The 17,308-nt window shown below is 41.0% G+C and overlaps 1 protein-coding gene across 2 annotated transcripts in view; it reads right to left on the reverse strand.

Moving 5' to 3' along the window:
* The window catches only part of Ino80 (INO80 complex ATPase subunit), a 178,304-nt gene that overhangs the window by 114,820 nt on the left and 46,176 nt on the right, over window positions 1-17,308 (reverse strand). For both annotated transcript variants that reach the window (XM_045156229.1, XM_045156228.1), the window contains exons 8-13: window positions 16,964-17,017; window positions 15,214-15,417; window positions 5,043-5,238; window positions 3,188-3,255; window positions 933-1,142; window positions 170-250 (exon numbers count right to left, since the gene is read on the reverse strand). In XM_045156229.1, coding sequence (XP_045012164.1) covers window positions 170-250; window positions 933-1,142; window positions 3,188-3,255; window positions 5,043-5,238; window positions 15,214-15,417; window positions 16,964-17,017 — 813 coding nt within the window. The remainder of the gene's footprint in view (window positions 1-169; window positions 251-932; window positions 1,143-3,187; window positions 3,256-5,042; window positions 5,239-15,213; window positions 15,418-16,963; window positions 17,018-17,308) is intronic.

Consider the following 17,308-nt stretch of genomic DNA (forward strand, 5'->3'; position numbering starts at 1 on the left):
CCCATTCTGTGTAATACATTTTTTTTAATTAAAAAAATTGAAAAAACAAAGTCACTCAGGATTAGGATCAAGTCCCACCATGCTACCAAGCCAAACAGTCCTTTTTAAGTGGTTGATTGTTAGAATATAAGCACTTTTCTACTAACGAAGAAAAACTGCATCTACTCACCTCAGCCAGATGGGCCAGGAGGGCAATGCTCTGTACAGTTTTGCCAAGGCCCATTTCATCAGCAAGAATGCCATTAATACCCTGGGGTGGGGGAAACACATGGTCAACACCTCCTGATTTCATCATACAGAGTTCAACTTAGTTCCAAAAAGACCTAACCAATATGGCAGACATGATCAAAGAAAAGTGACAAGAGATTCTTAGGACCGGAAATATACCCACTACTACAATGATTCTTTTGGCCAACACTATAATTGTGTGATTCATGTTACATGAGAACAAGGCCAGTTCTTTAGCTAATCAAACCCTATACCAAAGCAAACAACCATGCTTATGAAGACCACTTAAAGCAAACTATATACAAGATACAAACAGAATCTCCAGGTTTGGAATTTAGATATTTTTTTTTTTTCTTTTTTGAAGGTAGGATTTCATTCTAGCCCAAGCTGACCTGGAATTCACTATGGAGTCTCAGGGTGGCCTCACACTCACAGAGCTCCTCCTACCTCTGCTTTCCAAGTGCTCAGATGAAGGGTGTGTGCCACCATTCCTGGCCACATTTCCAATTCTTGTGAAAATCTAGTCTTTCAATCATTAACCAGGGCTGAAGAGATTGCTTGATTGAGTGGTTAAAGGTGCTTACTTACAAAGTCTAATGGCCAGGGTTTGATTCCCCGGCACCCATGTAAAGCCAGATGCACAAGTATATTAACCAAAAGGAAAACAGACAAAAAAGAATGGGTAAACATAGCCTAAATTTTACCTGCTCATAGAGATTGGCCAACCAATTCATGCCTTTCAGCTGGTAACCTTTCAATTTCCCATTGAAAATGGTGGGCTGTGGAATGTCTTCACCAGCCCGGATAGATGGATTTGCCAGGCTGTAACTCTCCCCAAACCCAGTGCCAGACTTGTTTGCAGCTCGAAGGGCAGCTGCTCGACTTTCTTTAGCATCTTCATCAAAAGACCTTGTCTGGAAAATAAAAAATAAATATATAAGAAGAAGCTGGGCACTGTGGCTCATAACATGAATCCCAGCACTCAATAAACTGAAGTACATGAATCTTCATTAGTTGGAGGACAGCTTGGGCTAGAGTTAGTTTTAAGACAGGCTTGGCTGGAGGAAGACTCTGCTTCAAATTCCAGAATAAATAAAAAAAAAATAAAACACACACACACACACACAAATATACATGTATGATATAAATAAAATTCATTTACAACATGCAAAATAGAAAAATTATCTGATATTAAATAATGTAATATGATGCATATAACAATACATTATATTAAAGTATATAACAAATAATTTAAAAATTACAACAATGCAATATTTTTGATGGATACACCATTAAGCAATATTACAGTATCACTTGCTAATTCAAGGAATTTATAAAAAAAGACTTGATAAAAATTTGTTTGATGGCCAGCCAGGCCAAATGAACCAATGAGTGCAATAGTGGCACGTCTATCATGGTGGAAACCAACTGCCCTCCAATTGGACTGGAGGCCTGCTCCATGGGGGGGGGGGGGGGACACGACACATCCCTGATACTGAAAACTTAAAACAGGGGTAGTCATGAGCCCTGGGGGTATAACAACTGCTGATGTCTGGAAAAATGTATATACTATGCTTATCAAACTGCCCAGTAAGCATTTCTCTTAATATTCATACCCTATATTAACGCTAATCTCACTTTGGGTAGAGAATCTTCTCTTTTCAGGTGGCAGTGACCTTGGGATGACTCAGAAGGTATCAAAGTGCGGGAAAGAAGTGACTGGAGTACTGAGTAACATCTCGATCACACCTTCCAAGGCTCAGGGTCTAATGCGGAAGAGGTGGCGGAAAGAATGTAAGAGCCAAAGGAAGGGTAGGACTCCTTACAACGTGCTCCCTCCAGACACAAAATGGCCTGGATATCCATGACCTCACAGTGCCTGGCACTACCTACACAAGACCATCATAAGAGGAGGAAAAGATCATGACATCAAAATAAAAGAGAGACTGATTGAGATGGGGAGGGGATATGATGGAGAATGGAATTTCAAAGGGAAAAGTGTGTGTGGGGGTATTACCATGGGATATTTTTGACAATTATGGAAAATGTTAATAAAAATTGAGAAAAAAAAAATTTTTTAAAAATGTTTGATTAGTGAAGAAGTGCTGGTATCTATTCTTCATTTGGACACTTTCAAATTTACAAAGAGGCACTTTTGCAATATACTAACTTACATTCTTTTGACCACCAACTGCAGGTTCTTACTATTTTTTTTAAACTTCATTATCTCATGAATAACAGAGAACAAATTATTACTTAACTAAATAAAACAGTAACTTGGCAGTATTTTCAATACATATGGTTCTTCCAACAGTATGGCCATTTTTAACAAATAACCATGACACATATCATAGTGCATGAATATTCAAGAGAACAAAAAACAGCAATGAAAAATATGGAACTGTAGCCTGATGTGGTGGTGCATGTGTTTAATCCCAGCACTTGGAAGGCAGAGGTAGGACTGCCATGAGTTCAAGGCCACGCTGAGACTACATAGTGAATTCCAGGTCAGCCCAACCTTGAAAAACCTAACATAGCTGGGTGTGGTGGCACATGCCTTTAATCCCAGCACTGGGGAGTCAGGGTGCATGCATCTGGAGTTCATTTACAGTGGGTAGAGGACCTGGTATGCCTAGTCTATCTGGCTCTCTTTTCATGCAGGTGGGGGGGGGGGAATAAGCAGGGACTAGGAGATAGCTGAGCAATTAAAAACACCTGCAAAGCCTGATAGCCTGAGTTTGATTCCACAGTACCCATATAAAGCCAGATAGATGCACAAATTGGTACATGTATCTGGAGTCCATTTCCAGTGGCAAAAGGCCCTAGCACACCAGTTCTAAATGGAAGAAAGGAAAGGAGGGAGGGAAGGAGGAAGAAGAAAAAGGAAGAATGTGTAAATAAAAGATGTGGAGCATTTGCTGGGCCAAATATAACTTGCCTTTTCATTTTAAAAACTTACTCGAGCTTGGTGAATATGATAAGCATTTTCAGCATTCTTCAAGGCCTGGGCTTTAAAATGGTTACTATCTGAAAAGAGAAAACACAGATTATCACACCTATCCTCCTTCAAAGTCACAAGTATGCTAACACAAGTGGATTCCTAATCTGCAATTCAATTTACTCCAAAGCTAACAAAGAACTGAGGAGAAGAAAAAAATTACTTGGCAGAGGTAAGAGACTGAAGATTGATGAAGGCAACAGGCTGCCCTCCAGTAGCCAAAGCCAGCACACAAAAATTACCGGGGAGACTAGGAGTGGAGGTGCACAACTTTAGTCCTAGCACTGGCGAGTCAGAGGCAGGAGGATCTCTTTGAGTGCAAGGCTACCCTGAGACTATATAATGAATTCCAGGTCAGCCTGGGTAGAGTAAAACCTTCCATCTGGAATTTCTTTGCAGCAGCAAGATGCCCTGGCACACACATATTCTCTCTTCCTCTTGCAAAAATATATCCAAAACTTAACAGCATCTTACTCATAATGTCTGCACTAAAAATCTATTTTTTTAAAACATTTATTTTTGTTTATTTTTATTTGAGAGTGACAGAGAGAGAGGCAAATAGAGAGAGAATGGGCACACCAGGATCTCCAGCCACTGCAAACGAACTCCAGACGCATGCGCCCCCTTGTGCATCTGGCTAACGTGGGTCCTGGGGAATCGAGCCTCAAACCCGGGGTCCTTAGGCTTCACAGGCAAGCGCTTAACCGCTAAGCCATCTCTCCAGCCCCGCACTAAAAATCTTATGTGAAAGATTTTTTTTCTGCTGAGATATGTTTGACAAATTTTGATTTTAAAATTTTCTATTTCTACTAACAAATCACAACAAAAGATTCTCAATTTTGCTATTTTTTATACCCATTCCATGTCTACTACAATTTTTTTTTGTAAATATTTTTATTTTTTTCTTTGTTCAAGGTAGGGTCTTGCTCTAACCCAGGCTGACCTGGAATTTACCATGTAGCCCCAGAGTGACCTTGAACTTATGGAAGTCCTCCTACCTTTGCCTCCTAAATGCTGGGATTAAAGTTGTGTGCCACCATGTCAAACTATTTTTTAATTATTTGAGAGAAAGGCAGAAAGAAAGTGAGAGAGAGCACGTGTGCAAATAGGTGCACAAAGACCTTCAGCAACTGCAAATGAACTCCAGATGCATGCAACATGTTGTACATCTGGCTTTATATAAGTCCTGAGGAAGCAAACCTGGGTCTTTGGCTTGGCAGGCAAGCAACTTAACCACCAAGCATCCCTCCAGCCTTTAAATTTAAAAAAAAAGGGGTGGGGGCGCGCTGAAGAGATAGCTTAGCAGTTAAGGCATTTACCTGCAAAGCCAAAGGACTCGCCAGGACCCACGTAAGCCAGATGCACAAGAGGGCCCATGCATCTGGAGTTTGTTTGCAGTGACTGGAGGCCCTGGCACACCCACTCTCTTTTTCCCTCTTACTCACTCTCAAATAATACTTATACATAATCCTTTAATCCCAGCACTTGGAAAGCAGAGGTGAGGATGGCAAAAAGTTCTAGGCCACACTGAGACTACACATTGAATTCCAGGTCAGCCTGGGATAGAGTGAGACCCCACTTCAAAAAAATAAAATAAATGCCAGGCATAGTGGCGCACGCCTTTAATCCTAGCACTTGGGAGGCAGAGGTAGGAGGATCACCACGAGTTCAAAGCTGCCCTGAGACAACATTGTGAATTTCAGGTCAGCCTGGGCTAGAGTGAGAACCTACCTCGGAAAAAAAAAAAAAAAAAAGAATTGTAACAAATATAACCTGGATATGAAAAATGCAAAAATGCAGGGTACTGAGGACTCACCATAATCTTCTTGTGTGATGTTAACTACCACTCCTCCACCAATGTCAATTTGTCTCTGGGTAGAACTGTCTTCCAGTTTTCTTAATATTTCTTCCTGGATTCCATCGTGACCCATGTCACGTTTGCGGCTCATGAAATGGGCATACAACTCTGTCTGGGTGATTAAGAAGTTGAGTTTTCGCTGTTGCCTCTTGGCCTAAAGTGAAAGGAAAAACAGCCAAATCCTATTATATTCAAGAAGTAGTCAACACGGGTTGGAGAGATGGCTTAGCGGTTTAAGTGGTTGCCTGTGAAGCCTAATGACACCACTTCAAGGCTTGATTCCCCAGGACCCACGTTAGCCAGATGTACAAGGGGGCACAACGCTCCTGGAGTTCGTTTGCAGTGGATGATGACCCTGGCACGCCCATTCTCTCTCTCTCCCTTCCTCTCTCCATCTGCCTCTTTCTCTGTCTGGCAGTCTCAGATAAATAAATAGAAATAAACAAAAGAAGCAGTAAACAGAATTTATCAAATCTTTAAGTTTTTATGGGCTGGAGAGATGGCTTAGTGGTTAAGGTCTTCACTTGCAAACCTTAAGGAACCAGGTTTCATTCTACAGTACCTACATAAGCCAGATGTACAAGGTGACACAAGCCATCTGGAGTTTGTCTGCAAGCTAGAAACCCTAGCATGACCATTCTCTATCTGCCTTCTTCTCTCTACCTGTCTCTCTCTAAAAAATAAATAAAACCTAAGCCAGGCCTGGTGCGCTCACCTTTAACCACAGCAGTTCGGAGGCAGAGACTACAGAGTGAATTCAAGGTCAACTCTGAGGTAAAAAGGAGACCTTACCTCAGAAAACCAAAAATAAATAAATAAATAACAATTTAAAAATAAATAAAATCTTGAAAAGCAAAATAACAAAATTTTTATTTCTTTATTGGTTTTTTGAGGTAGGGTCTCAATCTGGTCCAGGCTGAAATGAAATTCACTATGTAGTCACAGGTTGTCCTCGAATTCATGGCAATCCTCCAACCTCTGCTTCCCGAGTGCTGGGATTAAAGGTGAGCGGCAACATGCCCGGCCAAAAACAAAAAAACTTTTTACTTAAAAGTTGCTAATAGAACAGTGAGCACTCTTACCCACTGAGCTATCTCCAGAGCCCTCCAACTAACACATCTTAAAAGATGATTTGATAGTATTTTTATTTTCATTTTATTTCACTTAAATAATTACTTTTATTTATTTGCGCCGGGTGTGGTGGTGCACATCTTTAATCCTAGCACAGGAAGCAGTGTTGAAGATCATCATGAATTTGAGGCCACCGTGAGACTACATAGTGAATTCCAGGTCAGCCTAGGCTAGTGTGAGACCCTACCACAAAAACCCAAAAAGAAGTCTTCACTTTCCCAGTAAGCACAGGGTTAGGTTCCTTCCCCAGTGCTGCAGGGGGGGGAAAAAAAAAAAAAAAAGAAACTCCTCAGAATAATCAAATTATGGGGCTGGGGAGACAGCTCAGGGTTGAAGGTGTTGCTTACAAAGTCAGATGGTCTAGGTTCAATCCCTCAATACCCATGTAAGGCCAGATGCACAAAGTGGCACATGTGTTTAGAGTTCATCTGTAGCAGCAAGAGGTCCTGGTATTTCTCTCTTTCCTTTTCTCTCAAATAAATGAAAATTTTTTAAAAGTGAAAAACAAAAAAGTTGCTAATAGGAAGACTGGGGAAATGGCTTAGCAGTTACAGCATTTGTCTGTGAAGCCTAAGGACCCAGGTTCGATTCCCCAGGACCCAAATAAGCCAGATGCACAAGGGGGCACATGTGTCTGGAGTTCATATACAGTGGCTAGAGGCCTTGGCGTGCCCATTCTCCCTATCTGTCTTGTTCTCCATCATAAATAAATAAATAATATATATTTTTTAAGTTGCTAATAGAAAGCTAGGTGTGGTAGCAGAGGCCTTTAATCCCAGCACTCAGGAGACAGAGGTAGGAAGATCACCATGAGTTTGAGGCTACCCTGAAACTACATAGTGAATTCCAGGTCAGCCTGAGCTAGAGTGAAACCCTACCTCAAAAAGAGAAAAAGAAAAAAACAGAAAAAAAAAGTTGCTAATGCGAGGCCACCCTGAGACTCCACAGTGAATTCCAGGTCAGCCTGGGCTAGAGTGAGACCCTACTTTGAAAAAAAAAAAAAAAAAAAGTTGCTAATGAACAGCTTTATTTTAGCCAAGTTGATGCTACTTAAAAGCCAAGTAGAGTACTTCCGGATAAGATGGCGGCGTAGGTACCACGCCAAAGCAGCCTAGGGGGGAAAAAGACCAAAAAAACTCAGCAAAATACACACTTTTACTAAAAAGTGAGGTGTATAGGAAATTGAGGCGGCAGCGGAGAAGTAGAAGAGTTCTAGAGCATCCAGAACCCGCACAGGCGGGAAAAGCGGCTCCAACAGCTCAGAAAGCCACCAGACTCTCGGCTCGAGCCGCAGGAAAAGCCAGGTGCGGGATTTTCCCCTCACACCGCGCTCTCCGCAACTCGGGAAACGTGAGGGGAGAGCGGCAGCGAGCAGCGGAGGAGAAGACCGTGAGGTAGAAGAACACGTGGAGCAGTGAGACAACCAGAGCAGCCGCGGCTCCCTCCCCTCCCCCAACGCCTGAACCCTGCTCCAGCGAACACAGCAGCAGCCCGGGACCCAGCCACGCCAACTTGGGCTGACAGCGGGACCCAAGCAGGAGCAGAGTTCGGCAGCAACTTCAGCGGCCCCAGCACCGGTACCAGCGGCCCCAGCAGCAGCGGACCCAGGAGCGGCAGCGGCGGCAGATCCCGCAGCAGCGGCTTGGGGTGGGGGGGGGCAGCGGCGGACACGGCAGCGGCAGCTTCAGCAGCGGTGGTGGCTCCGGCGGTGGCAGCTACGGCAGCAGCAGAGGCAGCAGCAGCGGCTCGGTTTGCCCCATAGGAAAAGCAAGTGCCCAGCTCCAGAAATCAGAACAGCAGTCCAACGACCCAGGCAGCAACTTGACTGAGACCACAATCACCCAAGGTAACTGGGATTGCACCAGGGAAGGGTCTCACTTGGTCACAAGCTGACTTGGATCCCTCAACAGACCAGAAGTCTAAACTTCTTTGTTGATAGAGGATCTGGTCATTATAATAACTACTCTTGCATACATACTCGGGGCTGTTTTTGATTGAATGTGTACAGTGTTTAGTTAAATTTTAGAATCTACCTGTATTTTATTCCACTCAGCCTGCTTGAATACTCCTATAGCAGGGAAACTCAACCCCTAAGAACATCTTTGTAGATACTCTGAGAGTCTTAAGAGCCACACCTAATACCTTAAGGTCCTACCCTGAAAATATATTACATCAAATCAATTGATACAGCTAAGAATACACAGCTAGCTAGAAAATCCAAGCATTAACTTAATCCAAGATGCAAAAATATATACATTATAACACAAGAAACACTAAAAAGCAAGACGATATAAATCCACCTAAAAGTATTAATGCATCAGAAATGTCCTCCAGTGAGAAAGAGTTAGAGGAAATGCCTGAGAAAGAGTTCAAAAGAATAATTATAAATATGTTCAAAGAGGTCAAAGAACACATGAAAACAATCAAAGAAGAAATCAAAGAGGAAATCAAAGAGGAACTCAAAGGAATCAAAGAAGAGGCAGGACACCAATTTAATGAAATAAAGAAGGCAATACAAGACATAAATAGGGAAATAGAAATAATAAAGAAAAACCAGTCAGAATTACTAGCAATGAAGAACACAGTTAATGAAATAAAAAACTCTGTAGAAAATCTCACCAGTAGGATGGATGAGGGAGAGGACAGAATATCTAAGCTAGAAGACCAGGTGGCAGACCTAATGCAGTCCAACAAAGAGAAAGACAAACTTATAGAAAAGTATGAGTGGGAATTTCAAGATATTCGGGACACTATGAAAAGATCCAATATAAGAATTCAGGGCATAGTAGAAGGAGAAGAACTCCACTCCAGAGGCATAGTAGGCATCTTCAACAAAATCATAGAGGAAAATTTCCCCCAAATTGGGAAAGAGGTGCCAATATAGATACAGGAAGCCTTTAGAACCCCAGCCAGACAAAACCCAGAAAGAAACTCTCCTCGCCATATTATAATCAAACTTCCAAACACACACACCAAAGAAAAAATATTGAAAGCAGTTAGAGAGAAAAATCAAGTTACCTACAAAAGCAAGCCCATCAGGATTACAGCAGATTATTCAACACAAACTTTTAAAGCCAGAAGGGCCTGGAGTGATATATTCCAAGTTCTGAAAGATAACAACTGTCAACCAAGGTTACTTTATCCTGCAAAGCTATCTATTCAAATAGACAGAGTAATAAGGAAATTCCATGACAAAAGCAGGTTAAAGGAATATCTGAAGACAAAACCAGCTCTACAGAAAATACTTGATAGAATCCTCCATGCTGAACAAAAGGAAAAGCACACATATAAGGAACCTAGAAAAAACCAGCCATACTCAAATACCAGTTAACAGAAGAGAGCACAGGTAGAACAAGTAACACACACACACACACACACACACACAAATGGCAAACATAAATACACACCTTTCAATAATATCTCTTAATATCAACGGTCTCAATGCCCCAACGAAAAGACATAGATTTGCAGACTGGGTTAAAAAGCAGGATCCTACAATTTGTTGTCTCCAAGAAACTCACCTTTCTACAAAGGATAGACATTATCTTAGGGTGAAAGGTTGGAAGACGGTGTTTCAAGCAAATGGGCCTAGAAAACAAGCAGGGGTTGCTATCCTAATATCAGACAGGGTGGACTTTAGTCCGAAGTTAGTCAAAAAAGATAAGGAAGGTCACTTTATATTGATTAAGGGCACACTACAACAGGAGGACATTACAATCCTAAACATATATGCACCTAACATGGGGGCTCCCAAATTCGTCAAACAAACACTATTAGAACTAAGGTCACAGATAACACCAAACACGGTGGTGGTGGGTGACTTTAACACCCCACTCTCATCAATTGACAGGTCATCCAGGGAAAGAATAAACAGAGAGGCATCTGGACTAAATGAGGTCATAGAAGGAATGGACCTAACAGATATATACAGGACATTTCATCCAAAGGCTGCAGAATATACATTCTTTTCAGCAGCACATGGAACATTCTCTAAAATAGACCATATATTAGGACACAAAGCAAATCTTAACAAATTCAGTAAAATTGAAATAATTCCTTGCATTCTATCTGACCACAATGGAATTAAACTACAAATCAGTAGCAAGAAAGGCTATAGAGCATACACAAAATCATGGAAACTAAACAATACACTACTAAATGATGAGTGGGTCAATGAAGAAATCAAAAAGGAAATCAAAAAATTTATAGAGTCAAATGATAATGAGAACACAACATACCAAAATCTCTGGGACACAATGAAGGCAGTTCTAAGAGGTAAATTTATAGCCTTAAGTGCCTATATTAAGAAATTAGAAAGGTCGCAAGTAAACGACCTAATGCTTCGCCTTAAAGCCTTGGAAAAAGAAGAACAAGGCAAACCAAAAAGTAGTAGACGGGAAGAAATAATAAAGATTAGGGCAGAAATTAATGAAATAGAAACAAAAAGAACAATCCAAAGAATTAATGAAACAAAGAGTTGGTTCTTTGAAAGGATAAACAAGATTGATAAACCCTTAGCAAATCTGACCAAAAGAAAGAGAGAAGAGACACAAATTAATAAAATCAGAGATGAACAAGGTAACATCACAACAGATTCCAGAGAAATTCAAAAAATCATAGGGACATACTATAAAAGCATATACTCCACAAAGTATGAAAATCTGAAAGAAATGGATGATTTCCTTGATCTATATGACCTACCTAAATTAAATCAAAATGAGATTAATCACTTAAATAGACCTATAACAAACATGGAGATCCGAACAGTTATCAATAATCTCCCAACTAAAAAAAGCCCAGGCCCGGATGGATTCACTGCTGAATTTTACCAGACTTTTAAGGAAGAGCTAACACCATTGCTTCTTAAGCTTTTCCAGGAAATAGAAAAAGAAGGAATTCTACCAAGCTCCTTCTATGAGGCCAGCATCACCCTGATACCAAAACCAGGCAAAGATAGAACAAAAAAAGAAAATTACAGACCAACCTCCCTCATGAACATAGATACAAAAATTCTCAACAAAATATTGGCAAACAGAATACAAGAGTATATCAAAAAGATCATTCACCCTGACCAAGTAGGCTTTATCCCAGAGATGAAGGGATGGTTCAACATATGCAAATCTATAAATGTAATACATTACATAAACGGGTTGAAGGACAAAAATCACATGATCATCTCATTAGATGCAGAGAAAGCATTTGACAAAATCCAACATCCCTTCATGATAAAAGTTCTACAGAGACTCGGAATAGAAGGAACATATCTCAATATAATAAAGGCTATTTATGACAAGCCTACAGCCAACATATTACTAAATGGGGAAAAACTGGAAGCTTTTCCACTAAAATCAGGAACAAGACAAGGGTGTCCACTGTCCCCACTTCTATTTAATATAGTTTTGGAAGTCTTAGCCATAGCAATAAGGCAAGACACACATAAAAGGGATACAAATTGGAAAGGAAGAAATCAAGTTATCATTATTTGCAGATGACATGATTCTATACATAAAGGACCCTAAAGACTCTACTAGCAAGCTGTTAGAGCTGATCAAAACCTACAGCAATGTAGCAGGATACAAAATAAATACACAGAAATCAGTAGCCTTCATATATGCTAACAACAAACACACAGAAGATGAAATCAGAGAATCACTCCCATTCACAATTGCATAAAAAAAAATAAAATACCTTGGAATAAACCTAACCAAGGAAGTAAAGAATCTATACAATGAGAACTTTAAAACACTCAAGCGAGAAATAGCAGAATACACTAGAAAGTGGAGAAACATCCCTTGTTCCTGGATTGGAAGAATCAATATCGTGAAAATGGCAATCTTACCTAAAGCAATCTGCACATTTAATGCAATCCCTATCAAAATTCCAAAGGCTTTCTTCATGGAAATAGAAAAAACAATCCAAAAATTCACTTGGAATCACAAAAAACCTCGAATATCTAAAATAATACTGAGCAACAAAAAAGAGGCTGGTGGTATCACCATACCTGATTTTTACCTATACTACAGAGCCATAGTAACAAAAACAGCATGGTACTGGCACAAAAACAGACATGTAGATCAGTGGAACAGAATAGAGGACCCAGATGTAAGCCCAAGTAGCTATAGCCACCTGATATTCGATAAAAATGCCAAAAATACTCATTGGAGAAGAGACAGCCTCTTCAGCAAATGGTGTTTTGAAAACTGGATAAATATCTGCAGAAGGATGAAAATAGATTCTTCTCTCTCGCCATGCACAAGAATTAAGTCCAAATGGATTAAAGACCTTAACATCAGACCGGAAACTCTGAAACTGCTAGAGGAAAAAGTAGGGGAAACCCTTCAACATATTGGTCTTGGCAAAGACTTTCTGAATACAACCCCAATTGCTCAGGCAATAAAACCACAGATTAACCACTGGGACCTAATGAAATTACAAAGATTTTGCACCGCAAAGGACACAGTGAAAAAAGCAAAGAGGCAACCTACAGAATGGGAAAAAATCTTCGCCAGCTATATATCTGATAGAGGATTAATATCTAGGATATACAAAGAACTCAAAAAGTTAAATAATAAGGAATCAAACAAGCCAATCAAAAAATGGGCTATGGAGCTAAATAGAGAGTTCTCAAAGGAAGAAATATGAATGGCATATAAGCATCTAAAAAAATGTTCTACGTCACTAATCATCAGGGAAATGCAGATTAAAACTACATTGAGATTCCATCTCACTCCTGTCAGATTGGCCACCATCATGAAAACAAATGATCATAAATGTTGGCGGGGATGTGGAAAAAATAAAAAAAAGCCTAAGGGCTCATGTTCAACTCTCCAGGTCCCATGTAAGCCAGACACACAGTGATACAAATACATAAGGTGACATGTGTGCACAAGGAGGCATATGAGTTTTGATTTCAATTGCAGTTGATGGAGGCTCTGGAATGCCAATTCTATGCCCCCTTACTCACTCTCACATAAGAAAAAAAATAAAGACAGTGTTGGGCTTGCCTAAAACACACACACAACAAGGGAAAAAAAGTAGGGTGGCCAATGGGTGCAGTGCAATAGTGGCAGGTATATTATAGGGAAAACCAACCACTCTCTAATTGGACTGGAAGCCTGCTCCTTGGGAGGGAATACATCCCAGATACTAAAAACCTGCAACAGGGGTAATCATTAGCCCTAGGGTTGTAACATCTGCTGCTGTCTGGCTAAACGTATATACTATGCTCACCAAACTGCCCAGTAAGCACTTCTCTTATTCTTACCCCTATATTAATGCTACTCTCACTTTTGGTAGAGAACCTTCTCTTTTAAGATGGCAGTGACCTTGTGATGATTCAGAAGGCAACATGGTGTTGAGAAGTGACAGAGGAGTGCTCAGCATTGAAATATCTCTATCAAACCTTCCAAGACCCAGGGTCCATTGCGGAAGAGGTGGCAGAAAGAATGCAAGAGACAAAGGAAGGGTAGGACTCCTTACAACGTGCTCCTCCATACAAAAAGTGGCCTGGATATCCATGTTCTCACAGTGCCTGACACTACCTACACAAGACCATCATAATAGGAGGAAAAAATGATGACATCAAAATAAAAGAGACTGATTGAGAGGAAGAGGGGATACAATGGACAGTAGAATTTCAAAGGGGGAATGTAGGGGGAGGGAAGGAATTACCATGGAGTATTTTTTACAATTATGGAAGTTGTCAATAAAAAATTTAAAAAGAAATTTAAAAAGTAGGGTACACAAAGGACACAGCCATACCACTCTTGAGTAGTGAGAGGTGGGTGGGCTTCAAAAACATGGGTTACCAGTTGAGCTGAATGTAAAGTGGCACATTCATCTGATGCCATCATGCCTAGGACAATGCAGATGGATCTAGGAGAATCTGAAGCTCACATGGCAGCTAAGCTGATGTTCTTTGGCAGCTGATTTGCAGTAGCGAGGGGGGGGGAGGGGGAGAGAGAGAGGGAGAGAGAGAGACGCTGTCTCAGAGAAGGTGGAACACAGACACCTCAAAGAGGCTGTCTGTCCTGACCTCCACACATAAATGAATTCAATTTTTAAAAACTAGGTTAATTATCCAATGTCTGCTGGGTGTGCTGGCTCACACCTGTGTTGCCAGCACTTAGCAGGTTGAGGCAGGTGGATCAGAGTTCAAGGCCGGCCTGGGTTAAGTGAGACAAAACAAAACTTGTCTACCACTGCTTATTTGTTACTAAATTTGGTCTCCATGCTTGATCATCCAATAAGGAAGAAGTACAACCAGGGCTCCTGTTTATTGCTCTTGCTGCAGTTCCTCCTCTAGATTTATAGGTCAGAGGAAGACAGCACAAAAGAAGCAAGAGGCCTCAAGGTCTCTACCAAAACAATTTAAAACAGACTGGTTTACTGATTAAAACTGTGAACCTTCAGACAATGTCATTAGAAAATTGCTGGAGCTTCCATGTGTGGTGTCACATACCTGCCATCCCAACAATGGAGAGGCTAAAGTTAGAGGTATGGGAATACTCTATGTATACAATGATACCCCATCTCCCCCCAGCTCCCAACAGCAACAAAACCCTTAAAAAACACAATTTTGTGGGCTGGAGAGATGGCTTAGCAGTTAAGCACTTCCTGTGAAACCTAAGGACCCTGGTCTGAGGCTTGTTTCCCCAGGACCCACATAAGCCAGATGCACAAGGGGGCACACACATCTGGGGTTCGTTTGCAGTGGCTAGAGACCCTGGCGCGCCCATTCTCTCTCTCTATCTGCCTCTTGCTCTCAAATAAATAAATAAGCAAAAAAAACAAAAACAAAAAAACCACACACACACAAATTTTGTGACTGGAATGCAGATCTCCAGTAGAGAACTTGCCTGGAATATGCAAGGAATTGAGGCTTGGTTCTATACCTAGACCTGCAAAAAACAAACAAAAACCCCAGAAAAAGTGCAGACTAAACTATTGATACATTTCTACTAATTAGGGCTTTAACACTTTTATGCTTTTGCTTTACCTCCCGCATCTCCTCATCCAACTTTCGCTGCTCCAAAGCCTCCTTCTCTGCGCGCTTGCGGTGTTCCTTCTCTACCTTCTCGTATTTTTTCCAGTACAGAAGCATCTCCTTAGTGAGGCGGCGAGCACGAGGCAAAGTCTCCTTACAGTTTTTCTGTACTTGTAAGGCAGCTCGACGCACCTCCTTCATACACTGGTGGGCAAGCTGCAAACAACAACATTATCACAACAGGGGAGGACACAATGACAGAAAGTATTCTAAGTAGACTTGAAACCATATCAGCCATGAGTCTGTTAAGTAGCAACAGTTCTATGGCCACATATCTTACTTTTGTACAGTACTGACTAAGGTAAGGTGGAAAGATGGCTAGAATAAGTTCCAGTTCACCTTGGGCTAGAGTAAAACTCTACCTTGAAAAAGCAACGAAACAAAACAAAAATCAGGGCTGGAGAGATGGCTTAGCAGTTAAGGTGCCTACAAAGCCTAAGGACCCAGGTTTGATTCCCCAGGACCCATGTAAGGCATATATACATGGTGGTACGTGCATTTAGAGTTTGTCTGCAGTGGCTAGAGGCCCCGGTGTCCCATTATCTATTTGCCTCTTTCTGTTTTTCAAATAAATACGAATAAAATAGTTTCTTAACCTCTACCTTCCAGAGCAGGAAAACAGAGAGGCTGGTGACTTACTGAGGAAAATATAACTAACAAAATTACTGTATCTAGGGGACTGGAAAAAAGGCTTAGCGGTTAAGGCATTTGGCTGACAAAGCCAAAGGATCCAGGTTTGATTCCCCAGCACCCATGTTAGCCAGATGCACAAGAGGGTGCACACATCTGGGGTTCGCTTGCAGTGGCTGAAGGCCCTGGCATACCCATTCTCCTCGCACATTCAAAAAAAACAAACAAACAAAAACAAACAAACAAACAAAAACCAAAACTGTATCTGTTTCTTTAACTCTGGAGCCATATCCTAACCCTCATTTGTTTCTCACACATACCTTACAAACTGTGTAGCTTCCCTTTCAGAGAGCTTTTTCTCCCCCCTACATCATTTCTTTTCTTTTGGTAGGGGTGGGGGATGGTTTAAGGTAGGGTCTTACTCTAGCCCAGGCTGATCTGGAACTCACTCTTTAGTCCCAGGCTGGTCTTGAACTCATAGCTGGACTAAAGGCATGTGCCACCACAATGCAGTTCACGTTATATCTTTTCTTTTTTCTTACAGACTTTATTAATTTACTAGATAGACAGGGAGAATGGGCATACCAGGGCCTCTAGCCACTGCAAACAAACTCTAGATGCATGCATCACCATGTACATCTGGCTTACGTGGGACCTGAAGAATTGAACTTAGGTCTTTAGAAGTCACAGCAAGTGCCTTAACCACTAAGCCATTACTCCAACTCCACATTATATATTAAATGAAGAGACTAAGCACAAGATGGTAACAGGTTCACCCAAGGAATCAGACAGGACTTGATCTTATGTCAAAAGTACCATGAAGCACTTGAGAGGTGGATGGAGGTAGGAGGATCACTGTTGAGTTCAATGCCATCCCGAGACTACACAGAAAGGCTATTATATTATTGTTAGAAAAGTGAGGGAAAACAATTTTACTTATAAAGTAGAATAAGATTACTTAGAAATTCTACTAGACACTATTAGCTTCATGATCAAGAAAGAGGTCACAATACCTTAGTTTGTCAAGAACAATGTATTTTACACAAAATGAGAAATGGAAAATATACATTACCTTTCGGCTATTGGTGAGAAACAGGTTTCGAGCTGAAGCTTTCTGCTTGTTGGCCTGAAACATTTGAAAGTAATATCTCATTTAGGATTCATTGCTGACATAAGATCACGCAATCTTTTATTTAATTCCTGGAGGACTGAAAACAAATATGCCTAAGGCAGGCAACATATATAACTTTTAAAAGTCATCCAGATATACTGTCATCTTACATTACACAAGCTACCAAAGAAACATCAAGAAGAGAAAGCTGGGCTGGAGAGATGGCTTAGTGGTTAAGGCGCATGCCTGCAAAGCCTGAGGACTCAGGTTCAATTCTCCATGTCCTACATAAGTTCGGAGTTTATT

This window comes from Jaculus jaculus, chromosome 8, assembly GCF_020740685.1.
Source record: "Jaculus jaculus isolate mJacJac1 chromosome 8, mJacJac1.mat.Y.cur, whole genome shotgun sequence".
Taxonomy (NCBI): Eukaryota; Metazoa; Chordata; class Mammalia; order Rodentia; family Dipodidae; genus Jaculus; species Jaculus jaculus.